We start from the raw sequence: 16,584 nt of genomic DNA, 5'->3' as shown, positions 1-16,584 counted from the left end.
CCTTCTGGGTTCGTTTTTAGATGTATTATGTCGTTAAATAGAGAATGCTGTGAATAGAGAAATAGAAAGACATCCGTTCATCACAGATCAATGCTGCCTGAGCCTCTGACTGACTCTACTGACTGCATTTCTACATGTGTCTGTGCTCAGAGTTGCAGCCGTCATCTGGTGACAGTGGACCTGAACCTGACCAACGCTGAGTTCATCCAGTTCTACTTCATGTACGGCTGCATGATCCCACCCAGCAATCGTAACCAGGGAGTGCTTCTGGAGTACAGTTTGAATGGAGGAATCAACTGGCACCTACTGACAGAGATCTTCTATGATCTGTACACCAAGCCCGGGTGAGTTTTTATCTTTATCATCAACGACACATGTACGTGACTACCCGCCGTACTCTGTGACTTTCTTCTTGTTTTTGTCTGTGTTCAGGTTTGTGAATGTGCTGCTGCCCCCTGCTGCCCGTCAGGAAGGAGTACGTGTGCGCTGGTGGCAGCCACAACACGAGGGAGCGGACCACGGTGATTGGGCTCTGGACAACGTCCTCATCGCAGGCTCGGACCCACGGGCGCAGATATCTGACACTTTTGGAGGGGTGGCATTGCCCAACCATGAGAGAGCTCCTGCTGATGGGACCTCAGGGCAGCTGAGCGAGCAGGAGGAAACACCGATAGGTAGAACTGAATCAATGCCTCAATCAAACAGTGTACAGGAATGCCAAATTATTTTTACCACGAAACAGAGCCTCTTGGTCTGATTCCTATTTCATTTGATCTTTTCCTTCTTTCTGTTTTGTCAGTGAGCGGCCATTGGTTGTTCTCAGAGGACTGCTCGGTGCAGCGTTTCTGCAGCTCCCCTGATGGAGTGATGGTGTGTGGCAATGCTGACGGGAGAGAGGCGTATGCTGTTACACATGATATTATTCCTGACAAGGGCTGGGTCATGCAATTTAAGGTAACTCATGAGCCTAAAAAGACTCATAGGCAAAAAAGAAAAAAAAACTTAATTGTGTTGCACGATGTCCTTCAGATCCTTGATCTGCTATGATGGTGACTGTCCGTGTTGCTTTAGATTGCAGTAGGCTGCAGTGAGCCAGAGCGTCATGCAGACCGACAAATCCACGTTCAGTATTCAGTGGACTTTGGAGTGACCTGGAAGTACCTGATGCCCCAGTGTCTGCCTGCTGACCCCCGCTGTGGAGGGCAGGTCTGCCAGCCGTCAGTCTTCTTCCCTGCTGAAGGCTGGAAGAGGGCAGTCTATCCCCTGCCTGACAGCCTGGCTGACACGTGAGTCATGCTCCCTCAAATCTACCTTCACATGCCTTTCACATACAGTACTGCTTCATATTTAATTGCACCGTCAAGGCAAGCTTGACCTAGATTATTGAGAGATGAAATTATTGTCATCTTATAAATTATTCAAACTTTTGTCTTATAAATTATGAAAGTATTCTGCATGTTGTTTGACTAACCTATCCTGTCTTTTTTTTTTTTTTCCAGTGCGGTACGATTCCGTTTTTTCCAGCAGCACTCAGACATCCAGTGGGGTGTGGAGAACTTTTACATCGGGCCAGCGTGTGACAGCCAGTGTGGGGGACATGGAGATTGTCTGGATCAGCGCTGTCTCTGTGACCCAGGGTTCACTGGACCAAACTGCTATGCCAGCACTCCTCTGAAGGTAGAATCTGGCTCTCACACAGTTAAAAAAAATTCAGATTCCAAAAGAAAAAGTAGAATTTAGCTGCCCAAGATGGTCGGTGATTCAGATATGTGTGTCTTTTGTCCTGTAGGGATCTCTGAAGGAGCGTTTTGACTGGGAGGGGGCAGCGGGCCCTCAGTGGCAGGTGCTGGAGGGCGGGAGGCCCTGTACAGACTGCGGTGTGTTGGTTGAGGGGACGGCCCTGTACTTCGGAGGGGCTGATGCCAGACAGGCTGTCACTGCAGATCTGGACCTCCGCGGAGCGAAGTTAGTACTTCTTTCAACCACAGCAAGAAGTCTTCGGTTTATCTTTAAATACTGTGCGACTCTACGTGCATTTTGAACTGTGTTTTGTGTGAATAGGTTTGTGGAGTACTGGGCCAGGATTGGAAGTGAAGATAACATGACCATGTGCCACCGTCCAACTTGTCGTAAAGAGGGAGTGCTGCTAGACTACTCTACTGATGGAGGTGCACTAACAACATGTGTACTTTTCCTTTCTCATCGTCATCATCACCACTTTATTTCTTCTCTTCTTTAATTTTTCTCGTTGTGTCCATATCTGTTCCTCAGGCGTGTCCTGGACACTGCTGCACGAGATGGACTATCTGAAGTACGTGTCCGTGAGGAGAGATTATATCGTCCTCCCAGAAGGAGCACTGACCAATGCTACTCGTCTGCGCTGGTGGCAACCATTTACCGTTTCCTCCGGCCTAGCCACTCCCAGTCTGGAGAGAGCCCAGTGGGCCATAGACAACATCTTGGTGGGGGGGTCAGACATCAACCCACCCACTCTGCTTGACACTTTTGATGATGGTGAGTTGGTTTTTGCGTTGATGTAATCTGAGCCTGTCATTGCAAATGAATGAATGATCTCCTCTGTTCATGTCTTTACCTTTCACCAGAGGGTGTTTCGCACGAGGAGAGCTGGAGTTTCTACCCTAATGCCGTGCGCACTGCTGGCTTCTGTGGAAACCCCTCCTTCCACTTGTACTGGCCAAATAAAAACCAAGACAAGACACACAACATCCTGGCCACACGAGAACTCATCGTGCAGCCTGGATATATTTTACAGTTTAAGGTACAGTACTGCAACAGAGCCACAAACCTGTCCGTTGTCTTGCATACGTGGAGGCTTTGTTCCTTTACTGTACATCTGTCTTGTTGATGCAGATTGTTGTCGGCTGTGAGGCAGACACCTGTGGAGACCATCACTCTGTCCTGCTGCAGTACAGGAAGGATGCGAGGTAAAAAAAAAAGACACGGAGGGGCCTGATAAAGAATTTGACTTTGACATATTTATAAAATGACTGTTTGAAATTGCACGTCAGGGCTCATTTTTTTATTTGATGATGTATCGTTTCTATTCCAACTGTAGACAAAGAACTGCATGAAAACATGTTCAGCCACTCTGGACATTTTTTATAAACTGACCTGACAGACACGGGAGGTGGTACCATGACATGATGTAAAACATGAATGTTAAATATCAGGTCAATAGCCTCAATGACGTATACCACCAGCCTGACTTTACACCCACCATTTTGACAGTTGTCAACTCTCGTGCTCTCCCTTTAGGTCCGACTCGTGGCAGCTGGTACAGTCAGAGTGCCTCCCCTCCTCAGTCAACAACGTGGGCTGCTCTCCCTTCCAGTTCCACGAGTCCACGATCTACAGCCCGGTCAACAGCTCAACGTGGACCAGGGTCACCGTGCAGCTGCCAGACCACGTCTCCTCAGGGTACGAGCACACAGATATACGATTTCCTTGGTTAGCACGGGAACATATCATGACTTTATGCTGGTGCATTTTGAAATGATATATTTTATACATATCAGCAGAATGACAGCAACATCTCTCTCTCCGTTGCCAGTTGAAGCAGTGTAATCCATGTGTGATTTGTTGTATATTTCCAGGGCGACCCAGTTCCGCTGGATTCAAAAGGAGGGGACAGGAGAGCGGCAGAGCTGGGGAGTGGACAATGTTTACATCGGCGAAGCCTGCCCAGGGCTCTGCAGCGGCCACGGCTACTGTACAAGTGGAGTGGTCTGCATCTGTGATGAAGGACACCAGGGTGGGCCACAAACAGCATATACTCTATTTGAACACAATTCTTTCTCATTGCTGCTATTCAGAGGAAATGTGCAAAGTAGTTTCTTTGTGGAGAAAAAATGATGCGCGTGGACAAAGTAAAAACAAAATGTTGAGACGCGTTTTCTGAAGAAACCTGAATACAGTGTTCCATCACAGTTGCACTGTTGCTGTATGCTTTCATTTCACCATCAATTTCAACCACGCCATCGACCGGCCTGCCGTCTTTATTTCATCCAATTTCATCATCTCCCCTCTGCTCCGCCTCACCTCACCAGGTGACGACTGCTCCCTCTCCAGCAGCAACCTGCCCAGCTCCATCAAGGACAACTTTGAGTCCGGCAGTATGTCTCAGGAGAGCTGGCAGTTGGTCCAGGGTGGTGGAGTGGGCAGCGGTTGTGGGCAGCTCTCACCGCATGCCCACGGAGACTCACTCTACTTCAATGGCTGTAAGATGAGGCAGGCAGTTACCAAACCGCTGGACCTCACTAGAGCCAGGTACAGGTACTACCAAAGTATACTGTACATGAACTAACTATGTAAACGCACACCTACCTGCCTCATAGCTACCGCAGATTAGTTTCCCCCACATCAGAGTCTGTATTATCAAGCTTTGATGTTTTCTTTCTCTAACCTCCTCTCTTTTTCCTTCCCTCTCTGTCTCCCCACAGTAAGATCATGTTTGTGCTGCAGATCGGCAGCGTCGCACAGACCGACAGCTGTAACATAGCTCTGGATCAGGCCGACACCGTCGACCGAGCTGTGCTGCTGCAATACAGCGTCAACAATGGAGTCAGCTGGCACGTGATCGCACAGCACCAGCCCAAAGACTTCATAAAGGCGCAGAGAGTCTCCTACAACATTCCACTGTGAGTGACGGACAGAGACACCGGTTTCAAATGTTGTACCATTTTTTCAAAGTTTCATGTGTTGTACCTAATGGCTTCATTAACGTTAACTCATCTTTTACTAACGCATCATCAATGTTAATATGTCATTGATAAACCATAACATAGTGATCTGCAGTTGCACTTGTAAATAAGTGATTGATACATTTTTAACAACCTTCCATCAAATGTGCATTTGTAAATATGAATAAGTTGTCAATAAATCGATTTTGGCCCAGATGCTCTACAGCTGTTTTCCAGAAGGTAAGTCCGTTGACGGAGTGTTCCTGATGGTATAATCGTCATAATGGTTTAGAACTGATAAACTATAAAGTATTTAAAAATGATTTACTCATCATCATTAAAGCCATCAGTTACACCTTTCAAACGCTTTATAACGGATGTCTCATTCGAGACTGCTACTGTTTAAACCAGTGTGGTAAACTCTGTGTAGACCGGTTTGAAGCGGCTGCAGTCATTGACATACTCGTTGACTCTTACTGACTCCGGAATGTTTCCCATAATCTCTCCAGAGAGGCGAGAGTTAAAGGGGTGATGCTGCGATGGTGGCAGCCACGCCACGACGGTGCAGGACATGACCAGTGGGCGTTGGACCATGTGGAAGTAGTTCTGTGAGTACCCAATTCCCAGCCTGCCCCAGGCACCCCAGACTGGCCCCCAAAAGATCCCCGATCTGCCCTCGTCTCTACCGCTGACTCAGCCTCACCTGTAGAAACGGTCCCTTCACAAACACAGGGAAGCTGCATACACATACATATAGTGTAAGCACACCTAGATGTGTGCTGCTCACCACCTACAGCCAACCGCTCACCAGTTCAACAAATCTCATCACGACTCTGGCGTCAGGCAAGCAGAGGAGAACATGACTGCAATGTGCTTTGCTGTGAAGAGTTGTGTTTGTGGATGGCTGCTCTGTGTACGACAGATCAACTCCGTCTGTCAGATCATCATATTCTCAGTGTCTTGTAGAACCCATGCATCTCCCATACAAACAACTTCTCAAGAATGTATGTATTATGTCACGGAAATGTTACGAAAAGTCCAAAGTATATCATACTTAAAACTTTAAACGGTCTTAGTCGTAGTTAAAATAAACGATTTAAGTTTTTAAAACATTCTTTGAAATGTTGCCATTTGTTTTTCATCAGCTGTGAAGCATTCATTCACATATTCATTCATCATTTTACAGCATTCACTCATTAGCATTTACAGTTGGCCCGCCTGCGAGGCATGACATAGAGCGCTGGACCGAGGTCATACGATATACATGACACAAACACGCCTATGACGGTGTGTCTTTGTTCTACTGTGAAGTCAGCGTTGTCAGACATCGTCTGACTGGTCTTGTTTTCATTTTCACATTCATTTCATGTGCAACAATGCTCCTGCATTCCACTTGGAATAAAAAATGTCCGTCTTAAATTGAATGGAAGTTTCAAACACCCTGCACTGATTCACTGATTGGCTTCCTTTCCTTTTTTTTTTTACATCAATATAGCATGTTAGTCAAACCAGGATCATGAAACATTTTCTCTTTGAAATCAAAGTGGCAAAGCTGGAGATTCTGCAGGGCACTGAAGATATCATGAACATGGTCTATCCAGCTGGCATATTCTTAACATATAATATCATAAAGTATTTCCTGCATGTAGCTGTGGGTATCAGAGCAACGGTCCCTCTGAAGTGGATGCTGATTGTTCGTTCAGACGGGTACCCAATGCATTTCAAATGCTGCACACAACAACCACGTCAGGTACCGCAATATATCACAGCTGATACAAACACACACATTTATGCCTAACCTGAGCTGTCCCTGGTCTTGGTGGTTGTGACCTGTCCCACTCCCTCCCTCGCACGCTTTTCAACAGTGTCTGCTGAACAGAGTGGCCGTGATCCTCACACTTTGCTCTGTTGTTTATCTCTCTCTGCTCACCACACCTCCACTCCTTCACACATTCTTCCTCTCACTCCTGTTCCTGCTCAATCTTATCTTTTGCTCCACGCGCCTTCCCTCCCTGCTGCTTAATGTCACCGACGTGTTTGATCATGTGGTCATGCTCACTCCTCTGCTTGTGCCGCATCGTATCCCACCTTACTTCCTCCTCCTCCTCCTTTCCTTCCTCAAAACTTGCTGATTCCCTTTTTCTCCTTTCCTCTTCTCGTTCTGACATACAACGAATGGAATACTGCTGTATATCGTGCTGTCTGTCTTCTCTTCTACTTGTGTTTGTCTCACTTTCCCTTCATCGTGTTACATGTACCTGCGGTCTCCTCACTCAATTCCCACCAACTACTCTTCATTCTTCTTTTTAACTTCTGTCTTCCTCATTCTCTCGTCTTTCCCACCCGCTATCACTCCTTCTTCCCTGAACCTCTGACTATCTTTATGCCTCTTCTCTCTCCTCCCCTTCTCCCCGCTTTGGGCCCCTGCCTCCCCAGGCCGGGGCTCCTACCCCCCCAGACCTTTCTGCGCGACAGCAGTCCCCTCCTCCTGCTTCTCCCCTCTTGCGCTCTAACCTCTGCTCTCTTCTGTATTATGCTCCCTCTGGCATGGCTGTAGTGTGAGGTAAGTTATCCGCCTCTTCCAGAATGCAGCCCCATCCCTCACCCTCCTTCCAACCCCTCTCTTCTCCCTGTTACACTGTGCGCACCCTCCCTCACTTTCACTGACACGCCCGGTCCTCCTCATCATCCCCACAGTCATCCTCGCCTGAACTCAAGCCCCAGGCAGGTCAACAAGCAGGCCAGCTGCTCACAGGTTTCAGGTGGCGGCTCGCTGACAAAAACATCCGACATACAGATCTAAAAGGTGGAGCGCGGACATGTTGTCTTCCCCTTCTGGCAGTTAGAGAAATAACACAATTACTGTACCTTCAATTGCGTCGATTGCTTTTTTTGACTTTCCGCCATATTATACAACAACCACACCTGGTGTATAAAACCTGGGTCTACAATTCCAAACACACCAGAGGGACTACAGGTTGTAACAAAGACAAATACATGTACTTGTACATTGGTTATACATTTGAACAGCTTGTTTGTTTGTGCATTCAGATATAGAGGACCGTTTCTCAACCCTTACAGCTGCCTTAAGCGCTGACTGGTTGATGTAGAAATATCACTTCCAGTGCACCAGCGCGGTAAAGTCGCCTCATTTGCCAGACACCACGAATCCAGTTTACTTCAAAATACAGAGCGCTTTCCCCGGCTTAATAAGCATTCATTAGGCAAGGACTTGATGACGGACGATCATTGTGTAAAAGTACCGCACTCCAGTGTTTAGAGGCATAAACATTGCAATAGAATCTTGGGTGATGCTTTTTCTTTTCTTTGAAATGTTTAAATGGCCTTTCATCCTCTAAAAGGGTTCAACACTATGTCACCAGATGAAAACAAATTCCTGATGAATGCCGTTGATTTTGAATGTGTCATCTTCAAGACATTTTGAATGTAATAATTTACATCTACAAGTGTCAATGGTATGGTGTTGTATGTGTATATGTGTGATGTAATCCATCACTATATCTGTTTGTTTTGTTTCAAACCGTTGGAGTGTTTTTGACCTGTAGCTGCGAATTTACACACACAGTTACAAAAGCCCAAGCACCAAAAGTCTTTTCATTTATTCACCAGCATCAGTTGCAATGCAGGGCATCTCACGTCATTGCTTTCAAATGTCGGCCCATTTGGCGAGAGAGTTCCATCTGACTTACCTCCTCCATCCGGCTCCTTGCACGGCTTTACGCATCGACTGTTGCCACAGCTCTCCATCCCTCTTTCACTCATGTCTGTCTGTCTGTGGACAGCAACAACAACATGACTCTGAGCCAGGAGCTCCCTCCTCACTACCCTCTGATTTCTGACCAAACATCTGAAAAACAAGTGTGTAAACACACAAACTCTCAAACTCGTGCAGTTTAACAGCCATCCCTCCCATCCGCCTTCACACACACTTCCACCTCCACAGCATCAACCATCACACACACCCACACACAGACAGACACACACACACACACACACACACACACACCATCCCCTCCCCTCCTGGTCACCCCCCGCTTCGCAGAGGCCCCTGGCTGCACTCCTGGCCCACTGGCAACGCCCTGCTGGATGGAAGAGGCAATGAACAGGCTAAGCAAGAGCGATGTTCCGCAGTTTTTTTTTTCCCGCAGTCTCTTAGATTCAACCCCCCCCCCCCCCCCCTTCTCTGCTCACAACCCTGCACTTGAATGGTCTTGGTTTACTCATTTGTCTTTTCTCCCAGTGACGGCTGTTAACTCTGACCTCAAACACTCAGTGTCAGAGTCCTCCCCTCCCCCTCCCCCTCTAGCATCTGTGGTAGTATGTTCGTAGATTCTGTGTCCCATGTCTTGTCCTGTGACATTTGGTCTCAGATACGTGTAGTTCTACTGCCATGTTCGTCATCTAGCTGCATTTCATTTGTGTGCAACGTAAACAAAATCCAGTTGTGTAGAGTAGCAGCACCCATTTTCCGAGCCATGAGACCCATACAGGTGTTGAGTGTTTGAGGTTATGGCTGAAAACGATAAAAAAAAAAAAAGCCAGCATGAAAAACGGATGCGAGTGAGTACGAAAGCTGCATTCAACCATTTGTGTGTTTGTGTGCATGATGCGTGGATTTGTAGTGCCCTTTACTTGGTCACTAATGTTCACACTTCTCTCTCCCCCCCCCCCCCCCCCCCCTTTCACTGTGTTTGTCTCCCCGCAGCACCCGTAAACAAAACTACATGATGAACTTTGCCAGACAGACCGGCACGCGTCACTATTACAGCCGCAAGAGGCGGGCACTGCAACAGCGTGCCTAAACCCACCGAGAAGGGATTCGCCCTCTGACCTGCCAATCATGCATTGATCCGCCATGCCCATCCTTTTTGCTCCCGACGACATATCGCCCCGTTGAGTCCCATCCACCAGCGGAGTCCAGTCAGCCTTAGACTTCCCTCACCCATCTCTCCCTATACCCTCTGCCACAAACACAGGCCAGCCAATCAAGGCCTTCACCAACCACAGGGAATGAAACTCAGAAGAAAGGAGTGAAGCGGCCATTTTGTTTACTTTTCTTCATGGACGGTGGAGGTTTCTAGTTGTTTTCTAATTGTTGCTGTGGTTCCTCTGATTTCTCCAATAACCCTCCCTCTGGCTTACCTCCCCGTCACACCCCTTCCCTCTCCTCATCCTCCTTTTCCTGCCACACTGTGAAATTGAGATAAAATGTCACTGCTGAACTGACCAGCCGATTGGAGAGTTGCCTCCCAGTTCCACCGAGCCGTCGGGGGGGGGGGGGGGGGGGGGGGGGGGAGGACCACTCCACTGCCGCTAACCAGTACGCCAAGAGAGGCGTAAAGGATGCCGACCATTAAGAGGAAAATCGGTGATGAAGAAGCTAAAAAAAAGTTGTAAAAAAAAAAATAAGAGTACTGTGTTCTTGCTGTTCTGTGTGTCCGTGGGTTCTTTTTGTGATGAGTTGACTGTGGTGTTCTGTTCATTCGTCCGTTCGTTTTCTACTAATTCATATGCTTTTAAGGGATGGTGGGGGGGGGGGGGTGGTTCTATTTCCTTTTCCTCGTTTATCTGGAACGGATGTTGGCAGGTTGGGAAAAAAAAGCTCGGCCTCCACAGGAAGAAGGAACGAAAAGGAACGATTTGCACGACGGGGAAAAGGAGAGAATAAGAAAAAATTAAAGACTGAACATTGATTTTTGTTGTTTTTTTTAAACATTTTTTTATATATGTTGGTTCCCGAAAATACAGATATTTATGGTAAATGGTTCTTCACGTAACCTATTTAAGATGCACTGTGCGTGAAATCTGTATGTTATTTTCTAGTGTTAAGTTATTAGGCCGTCGAGTCAGGCTCTCAGACTGCATCATCGCCCTCTTCTCTCTCTTCCCTCTTCTCTTGTGCTGTTGCGCGTCCCCTCTCCCTCCCTCTCTCTCCCTCCCCTCTCTCTCTCTCTCTGTTGATTTCTGATAACTGGAGGTGAGGCTCTATTCGTGTTGTTTTTTGAAGTCTGTGTAATATGGACCCTCTGCCCTCAGTGTTACTCCAGTATAGCAATCTCCTGTATATATATATATGTATATCCACTATGGGGAGACCCAGCAGCCTTATAAAAGGGAAATAAAGAACTGTCCAAACCTCATACTGTACACATTGTTTGAGCTGCTCTCTTTCACTCTTAACAGATAAGCCTGGCATTCCTCTATACTTTCCTCATTGTTACCAAATACCAACAATGAGTCTGTCCCGTCTATCAATACTTTCCGACATCCCTTCCCCCGTCTGTGGCACTCAGCCCCAAGTCCATTACCATTAGATCCTACCAAAGACCGAAATAGTTTCACTGCATTCGTGGGGACTATTTTCAGACATTTGGTGCTCTGGTCCGCCCATTGGTGACCCCCGCTCTAGAGTCTTTAACCGAGAATGGACAGACTTGTATATCTTCATTCTTCCTACAGGCAGTTTAACACCAGTATGTCTCCTATCAGAGACCGTAATGTGAAGCGCCACAAAGCACACCTTCTGAGCAAACGTACCCACTCAAATCCAAAGTGAAGGTGCAAATAAAGGATCTAAGAGCCCAATATGATCAGAATCCACTAACCAACGATGGAGAGGTATGGAGCTGAAACAAGTGGTTTGAAGAACCACATAAGGTCCCTGCACACACCTTTTTAGAAGATGAGAATAATATAAATGAACTGAATTTAAAGCTGCAGGACAGACAATTCCGTTAAATTCATTTTTCTAAAACTAAAGTACTTTGTTTTAAGAGTCACATTTATGTAATGCAAGTTGACATTATTTGGTGTTCCGGACCTTTGGATGAGGAAGTCCTCCAACTGGACCTTGTTAAATACGGAGTGTATTTACAGCAGCAGGATGGTGTATCTGAATCAACTCAAAGTCTCCTGCAGCATCTTCATTGGGATGAAGGAACATGGCACTCAGACAAGTGTCGCTCATTGATGTGCTTTTAATAGATTTCAGACAATGGAGCTCTATAGCACAGAGGAATAACTTCAGGATATGGAAATGCATTTGTTGAGATAACAAGAAAAATGTATCGCCAGCACTGTCTGGTGTGTGTTGAGAGAAAGGAAGGTCCCTGAAAATATCGAAGAAAATAGTTTCTTATTCAAATTTTTATTTATAGACATTAAAACATTCTAAAAACAAATTTGTCACTCAGACAATGTAAAAGAATATGCTGAAATCTCTGGTTGGTGCACACCTCAGTGTCTTCAGACTGGGCATTCACCACACACCGCTGCAGGCTCTCTGCATTACTCGTTGCAGAGGCTGCAGAGATACGTCTTACCAATGCTCACTTCAAACATCAAACATCTTCCCCCTCTACATGAACCCCCCACAGGTACATAGCGCATCAGGTGTCTTTGGTCACCAGCTGCCGGTCATCACAGCTACAGTCATGAGTGTTACAGTGATGTAGAGGGAATAGGCTGTGACGCCCGGGCAGGAGTTACAGTACGGCGAATCACAGCAGCTGTAGCTCATGGTGTGGACTATTCCATAGAGGTTGATGCTGTGCACCTGGCTGCAGTCCTTCTTCGCCATGCAGCCCCTGGCCGACAGTGAGCTGTGGTTGCCATAGCGGCCGTCGGCCTTGAAGCACAGCTTATCGGGAGGGCACTCTGTCACAATGAGCTCAAATGGCTTCTCCACCTCCAGGATGGGGCTGAAGTAGCAGAACAGGTTGTCACACAGCAACGAGGGGAGGAGAAGGTAGAACCACAACACGGCAAAGTGCAGGAGCTGCAACATGTTCGGGCTGCAAGGTGAAGAAGAGGAATTTCAGAATCACAATCCTTTGCCAAGTACATCACACATACAAGGAATTTAACTTGGTGACTGGTGTATAACAATGAACCCAGTACATATTCAAATTTACAATAAGATATGCTAAACAAACAAACAGTACTTTAAAACAAGTATATTATAAAAGTGGCAAGTGTATTTAAATATAGAAAGAAAGAAAGGGTGTGAAATGGGATGTAGGAGTCAGTCAGCGGGGGTCCCGGGCTTTGTTGATGAACCCAACTGCGAAGGAAAGAAACTGTTCTTGTGGCGTGAGTTCTTGGTCCTGATGGACCGCAGCCTCCGCAGTGAAGGGACTCGAACAGTTTACGTCCAGGGTGAGAGGAGTCGGCTACAATCTTTCTTGCCCGCTTCAGGGTCCTGGAAGCAAAGAAGTCTTGGAAGGACGGCAGATTGCAGCCAATCACCCTCTCGCCACACAACAAGGGATGATGGTGGAGGTCTTGAAGCAGGCTGGTATGTGGCATGTCTTCAGGGAGGTGTTGAAGATGTCTGTAAACACCGGAGACAGCTGACCAGCACAATGCTTCAAGGTGGAGACAGAGTCTGGGCCGGCTGCTTTGCGGGGGTTCTGACTTTTAAAAAGCCTGTTGATGTCTCTCTCCAGAAGAGAGAGAGTTGTAACTGGGGAGGGGGTTCAGCTCGTTTGCCAGGCGTAGATCATTCATGGAGTAGGGGGGGTTGAGGCTTGCTACAGACAGAAGCAGAGTCACTTGCTCACCAATAACTCACCCTGGTGCTTATTTGGTATTTCACTGACCTAATGACCCAATATTGTGGCAATAAATAAATAATAATTCACACAAAAAGAGAACAGCAGTTCACTGAGTACACTGAGTACCAGCACTCCCATTAATGCAACTCGTCAATCCCCTTCCTGCCATGTAAATGCAGACAATAATTTATCATGTTCCACTGACCCAGTTTGCAGATTTTCTGTTCAACATGTGTGGCCTCATAGCCATGATTGAGTCACCTCACTGAACAAAGCTCCTCCAGAGTCACAAAAGATGGAATGTAACAGATTTCATATGGGCTCTGTAGAACTCCATGTGACTAATATACAGACTTTGACACGTAAAATCTGTGTGATCACATCTCATCATTGAATCTCCTCTGCACAGGTGTCAGTGATCTTCACTGATTGGCCCAGTCAACATGCTCAAGGCAGAAAGAGATGGCAGACACAATTTCAGTGTGCAACTTTCAAAAGCTGTATTATGAAGACTCACCTGGCCATTTGAAAGATTTGAATTCAGGTAAAACAGGTCAAACTTTCCAGAGCTTCTCCTGATGAGCTCTGCTCTCACCACTGACTCCAGATCGTCCTGCACAGGCCACACCTCCGAGCACACCTGCTTGTAAAATGAACACAAAGGAACTACACCAAGTGGGAGGCTTAATCATGGCGCTTTTATTTTTGCAGCATTCGTCAGTAACCACAGGAATAATGTGACTGTTCATCTATATTATCAGGAGGATGGCTGACAAGTCCACCGTTCTCTCTGAAGCAAAAATGTAATCTAACAAAACATGCACCATGGTGCGTTCTTCACTCATTTACACATTCATTTAGCAAAGATACTTAGAATCACAAACATTTGACCAAATGTCTGACCTTTCAGAGACTCAGGTTAGTGCCTATGGCTAACAGGCCTCTCCCCAGCCTGCTACAAGCACGTCTATCATGCAGTGGCAGGTGATGTGGAGCTCTCCGATGTGTAGTTTGCACATGAATCCCAAAGCTCCTCTCTAAGAACATTAGTGGTGTTAGTATAATCTATCAGCCCTATCAGCATCTTCAGGTTGGCGTGAGACTTCGGCCGGCCGTTACATTTGTCTTTGCAGCAGCAGGTGTGGCTGACGTTGTACTTGACCCCCCGATAAGAGGCGATTTCATGGGAGCCACAGAGTTCAGTGTCCATGCAGCCCTGAGCAGACAGAATGTGGACGGAGCCGTAGTGGCCTCTGGAGCTGGAGCAGCGCTGATCAGGCAGACACTGACTGGAGATGATGGGGCAGGACTGGCCCTTCTGCTGCAGAGGACAGTAGTAACACAGCAGGCTGTCCAGGCTCAGAGCGGGGAGGACCAGAGCCGTGGCAAACAGGATGGAGGTCAGGAGGCTGCGTGGTCCCAACAGATGGACGTCCAGACTAATGTAGATCCACCCACAGCGTTAAGGATGCAGACCGCAAACATTCACATCATTAGACACATTCATCAATCAGAGGTTTGTTTCGGTGTAATGTTCACCTGATTTCTCTTTGTGATCCCATCTTTTTGTATGTGAAAACCCGCTGAACGGGTGGAGATGTGTCGACCTGAGGAACCTCCAAACACCAGCAAACCCTCTGATTGCTGAGCAGGAACAGGTGTGTGTATTTGAAGCTCTTTCAACACAATCCATAAACCCTCTTAGAAATTCACACTAAAAACAAGCTTTTAGTTTTGGATTTTCGCATTCAGTTTATTGCTCAAAAATAACATCACGATTCATCCATCAGAACACTTTGAAGAGTCTTTAAAAGAAAATCTCAACTGAGGCAAAAGAACAGATTACAGCGCCGTCTGCTGCCTGCCGCTCTGCAGAGAACGAGTCATGAGGGAAGACATTTAAATGACAGTACTTGATGTGATGCTGCAGCTGTGGAACGTCTCCCAGATGTTAGTTTTAAACTTCATGAAGCGGCCGGTCTCTGTTTGTAAAGTGTCTGCATTACAAAATATGAATCCTTTAATCTGCCACATTCTGTTTTCTTTCTTGATTTTCTGTTCATGGCCCAGATGAAAAGGACAGCTTTCCCTCCTTATACAAAGGTTCCTGTCGAGAAAAAACAAATTACCGGTATCGATTCGTTTGAATGGTCATGACGACCCATATCTGATAGAAAATGTAGGTATATTATATACAGTTTGTAAAGTTTCAGTGGTTTGCTCACAGCCAGCTCCTCCTCCTCCACCCTGCCAGCATCCTCCCACTCTTCTTGTTCCTCTGTGGGGTCATAGCTGTACAGAGGAATCAGCCTATGCCGCAGCTCATCTAGTCTAAAGCAGAGCACACAAAAGAAACCAAATGTTAACAGAACATAAAAGATACCAAATTGTTCTGAAAGTGACGCTTAAACCACAGAAAACAACTTACCTGGACCTCCTCCTGATATAAACAACCTGAAGAGGAGCACAACAACACAAACTTAAGAGATAAACCTCTACAGCAGTCATGTGAAATGAAATGTACAAAACTATTCTTACCATTGCCATCACACATCCAATCAGTATGAGTAGGACCAAGATGAGGAGTGCATAGTAAGCAGGAAATCCAGGTTTGGGGTTTGGGGGTGAAATGTGGGGAGTTGTGTGGTTGAAATGCATCTCTGTGTGCTTGATCTCCTCTCACATCCAGTGCACCCCCACGCTCCTCAGCTCACACCTTTGTGACACATTCAGCGGAGTGTCGTCGCCGTCGGTCCCAACTGAAAGGCCATGGTGGGCTTTCTCAACCCCAGGAAGACTAATAACTATTGCTATAGAGAGTCAAACAGCACGCACTTTACTACGAGGTTTATAATCCAAGAATCAGTATGCAGGACGTAGTGTTTCAAATGAGCTGTCTAGGATATTGATGATGGCACAGATAATGCCTTCTATGGCATCCAAAGCTTTCCTCAGGAGAAAAAAGAAGCAGTCTTACCGTATGTATCGTGTGTAGAGTGCGCAAACACATTTCTTTCTTGCTGCTTTAACTTCACATGAGAAACACGGTGGTTACATACTTCAACCTGCTCAATGACATTCCTGAGTGAGGAGTGGATGTGATGTAGTCTGTTGGTTTCGTTGAACTGGACAGATGTATTCATTCCTTCTAATGCAAATTGATATAACGAGAGATTTAAAAAAAATAAAAAATTTAAAATGTATCTGGATTGTTTTGCAAATTTAACAAAAGTGCAAACTAATTGATCTCTGCAATAATCCACACATGTGATGTTCCCTTTCCTCCAGCAGAGGGGAGGTTTGTGTGG

General features: G+C 46.4%; 2 protein-coding genes across 2 annotated transcripts in view; one reads left to right on the top strand and one right to left on the bottom strand.

Annotated features, from left to right (window-relative positions):
- Nucleotides 1–10,852, top strand: part of reln (reelin) — an 85,147-nt gene extending 74,295 nt beyond the window's left edge. Inside the window, exons 49-64 of the mRNA XM_079272118.1 lie at nt 151–344; nt 433–674; nt 800–954; nt 1,072–1,286; nt 1,500–1,677; nt 1,790–1,965; nt 2,062–2,168; nt 2,272–2,514; nt 2,604–2,779; nt 2,872–2,945; nt 3,277–3,438; nt 3,615–3,772; nt 4,068–4,287; nt 4,461–4,658; nt 5,210–5,308; nt 9,427–10,852. Coding sequence (XP_079128244.1) covers nt 151–344; nt 433–674; nt 800–954; nt 1,072–1,286; nt 1,500–1,677; nt 1,790–1,965; nt 2,062–2,168; nt 2,272–2,514; nt 2,604–2,779; nt 2,872–2,945; nt 3,277–3,438; nt 3,615–3,772; nt 4,068–4,287; nt 4,461–4,658; nt 5,210–5,308; nt 9,427–9,523 — 2,694 coding nt within the window. The 3' untranslated portion in view covers nt 9,524–10,852. The remainder of the gene's footprint in view (nt 1–150; nt 345–432; nt 675–799; nt 955–1,071; nt 1,287–1,499; nt 1,678–1,789; nt 1,966–2,061; nt 2,169–2,271; nt 2,515–2,603; nt 2,780–2,871; nt 2,946–3,276; nt 3,439–3,614; nt 3,773–4,067; nt 4,288–4,460; nt 4,659–5,209; nt 5,309–9,426) is intronic.
- A 4,301-nt stretch (nt 10,853–15,153) lies between these two features.
- Nucleotides 15,154–16,340, bottom strand: LOC306785655 (uncharacterized protein). The gene is made up of 5 exons (XM_079280112.1): nt 16,254–16,340; nt 15,815–16,086; nt 15,705–15,730; nt 15,502–15,607; nt 15,154–15,383 (listed from the first exon to the last, which is right to left on the bottom strand). Exons 2-5 carry the CDS (start codon nt 15,932–15,934, stop codon nt 15,336–15,338), a joined length of 300 nt encoding a protein of 99 aa, XP_079136238.1. The 5' UTR covers nt 15,935–16,086; nt 16,254–16,340; the 3' UTR covers nt 15,154–15,335.
- Nucleotides 16,341–16,584: the final 244 nt, after the last annotated feature.

This window comes from Melanostigma gelatinosum, assembly GCF_949748355.1.
Source record: "Melanostigma gelatinosum genome assembly, chromosome: 1".
NCBI lineage: Eukaryota > Metazoa > Chordata > Actinopteri > Perciformes > Zoarcidae > Melanostigma > Melanostigma gelatinosum.
The sequence above is the reverse complement of the archived record's forward strand: the minus strand, read 5'-3'. Positions and strand labels throughout refer to the sequence as shown.

What these genes read in the sequence shown, in the direction of transcription:
- LOC306785655 (XM_079280112.1), bottom strand. Translation starts at nt 15,934, where the DNA reads ATGCATTTCAACCACACAACTCCCCACATTTCACCCCCAAACCCCAAA. An exon ending in TTGGATGTGTGATGGCAATG is followed by an intron (nt 15,731 to 15,814) that starts GTAAGAATAGTT and finishes GCTCCTCTTCAG; the next exon opens with GTTGTTTATATCAGGAGGAG. An exon ending in TATATCAGGAGGAGGTCCAG is followed by an intron (nt 15,608 to 15,704) that starts GTAAGTTGTTTT and finishes GCTCTGCTTTAG; the next exon opens with ACTAGATGAGCTGCGGCATA.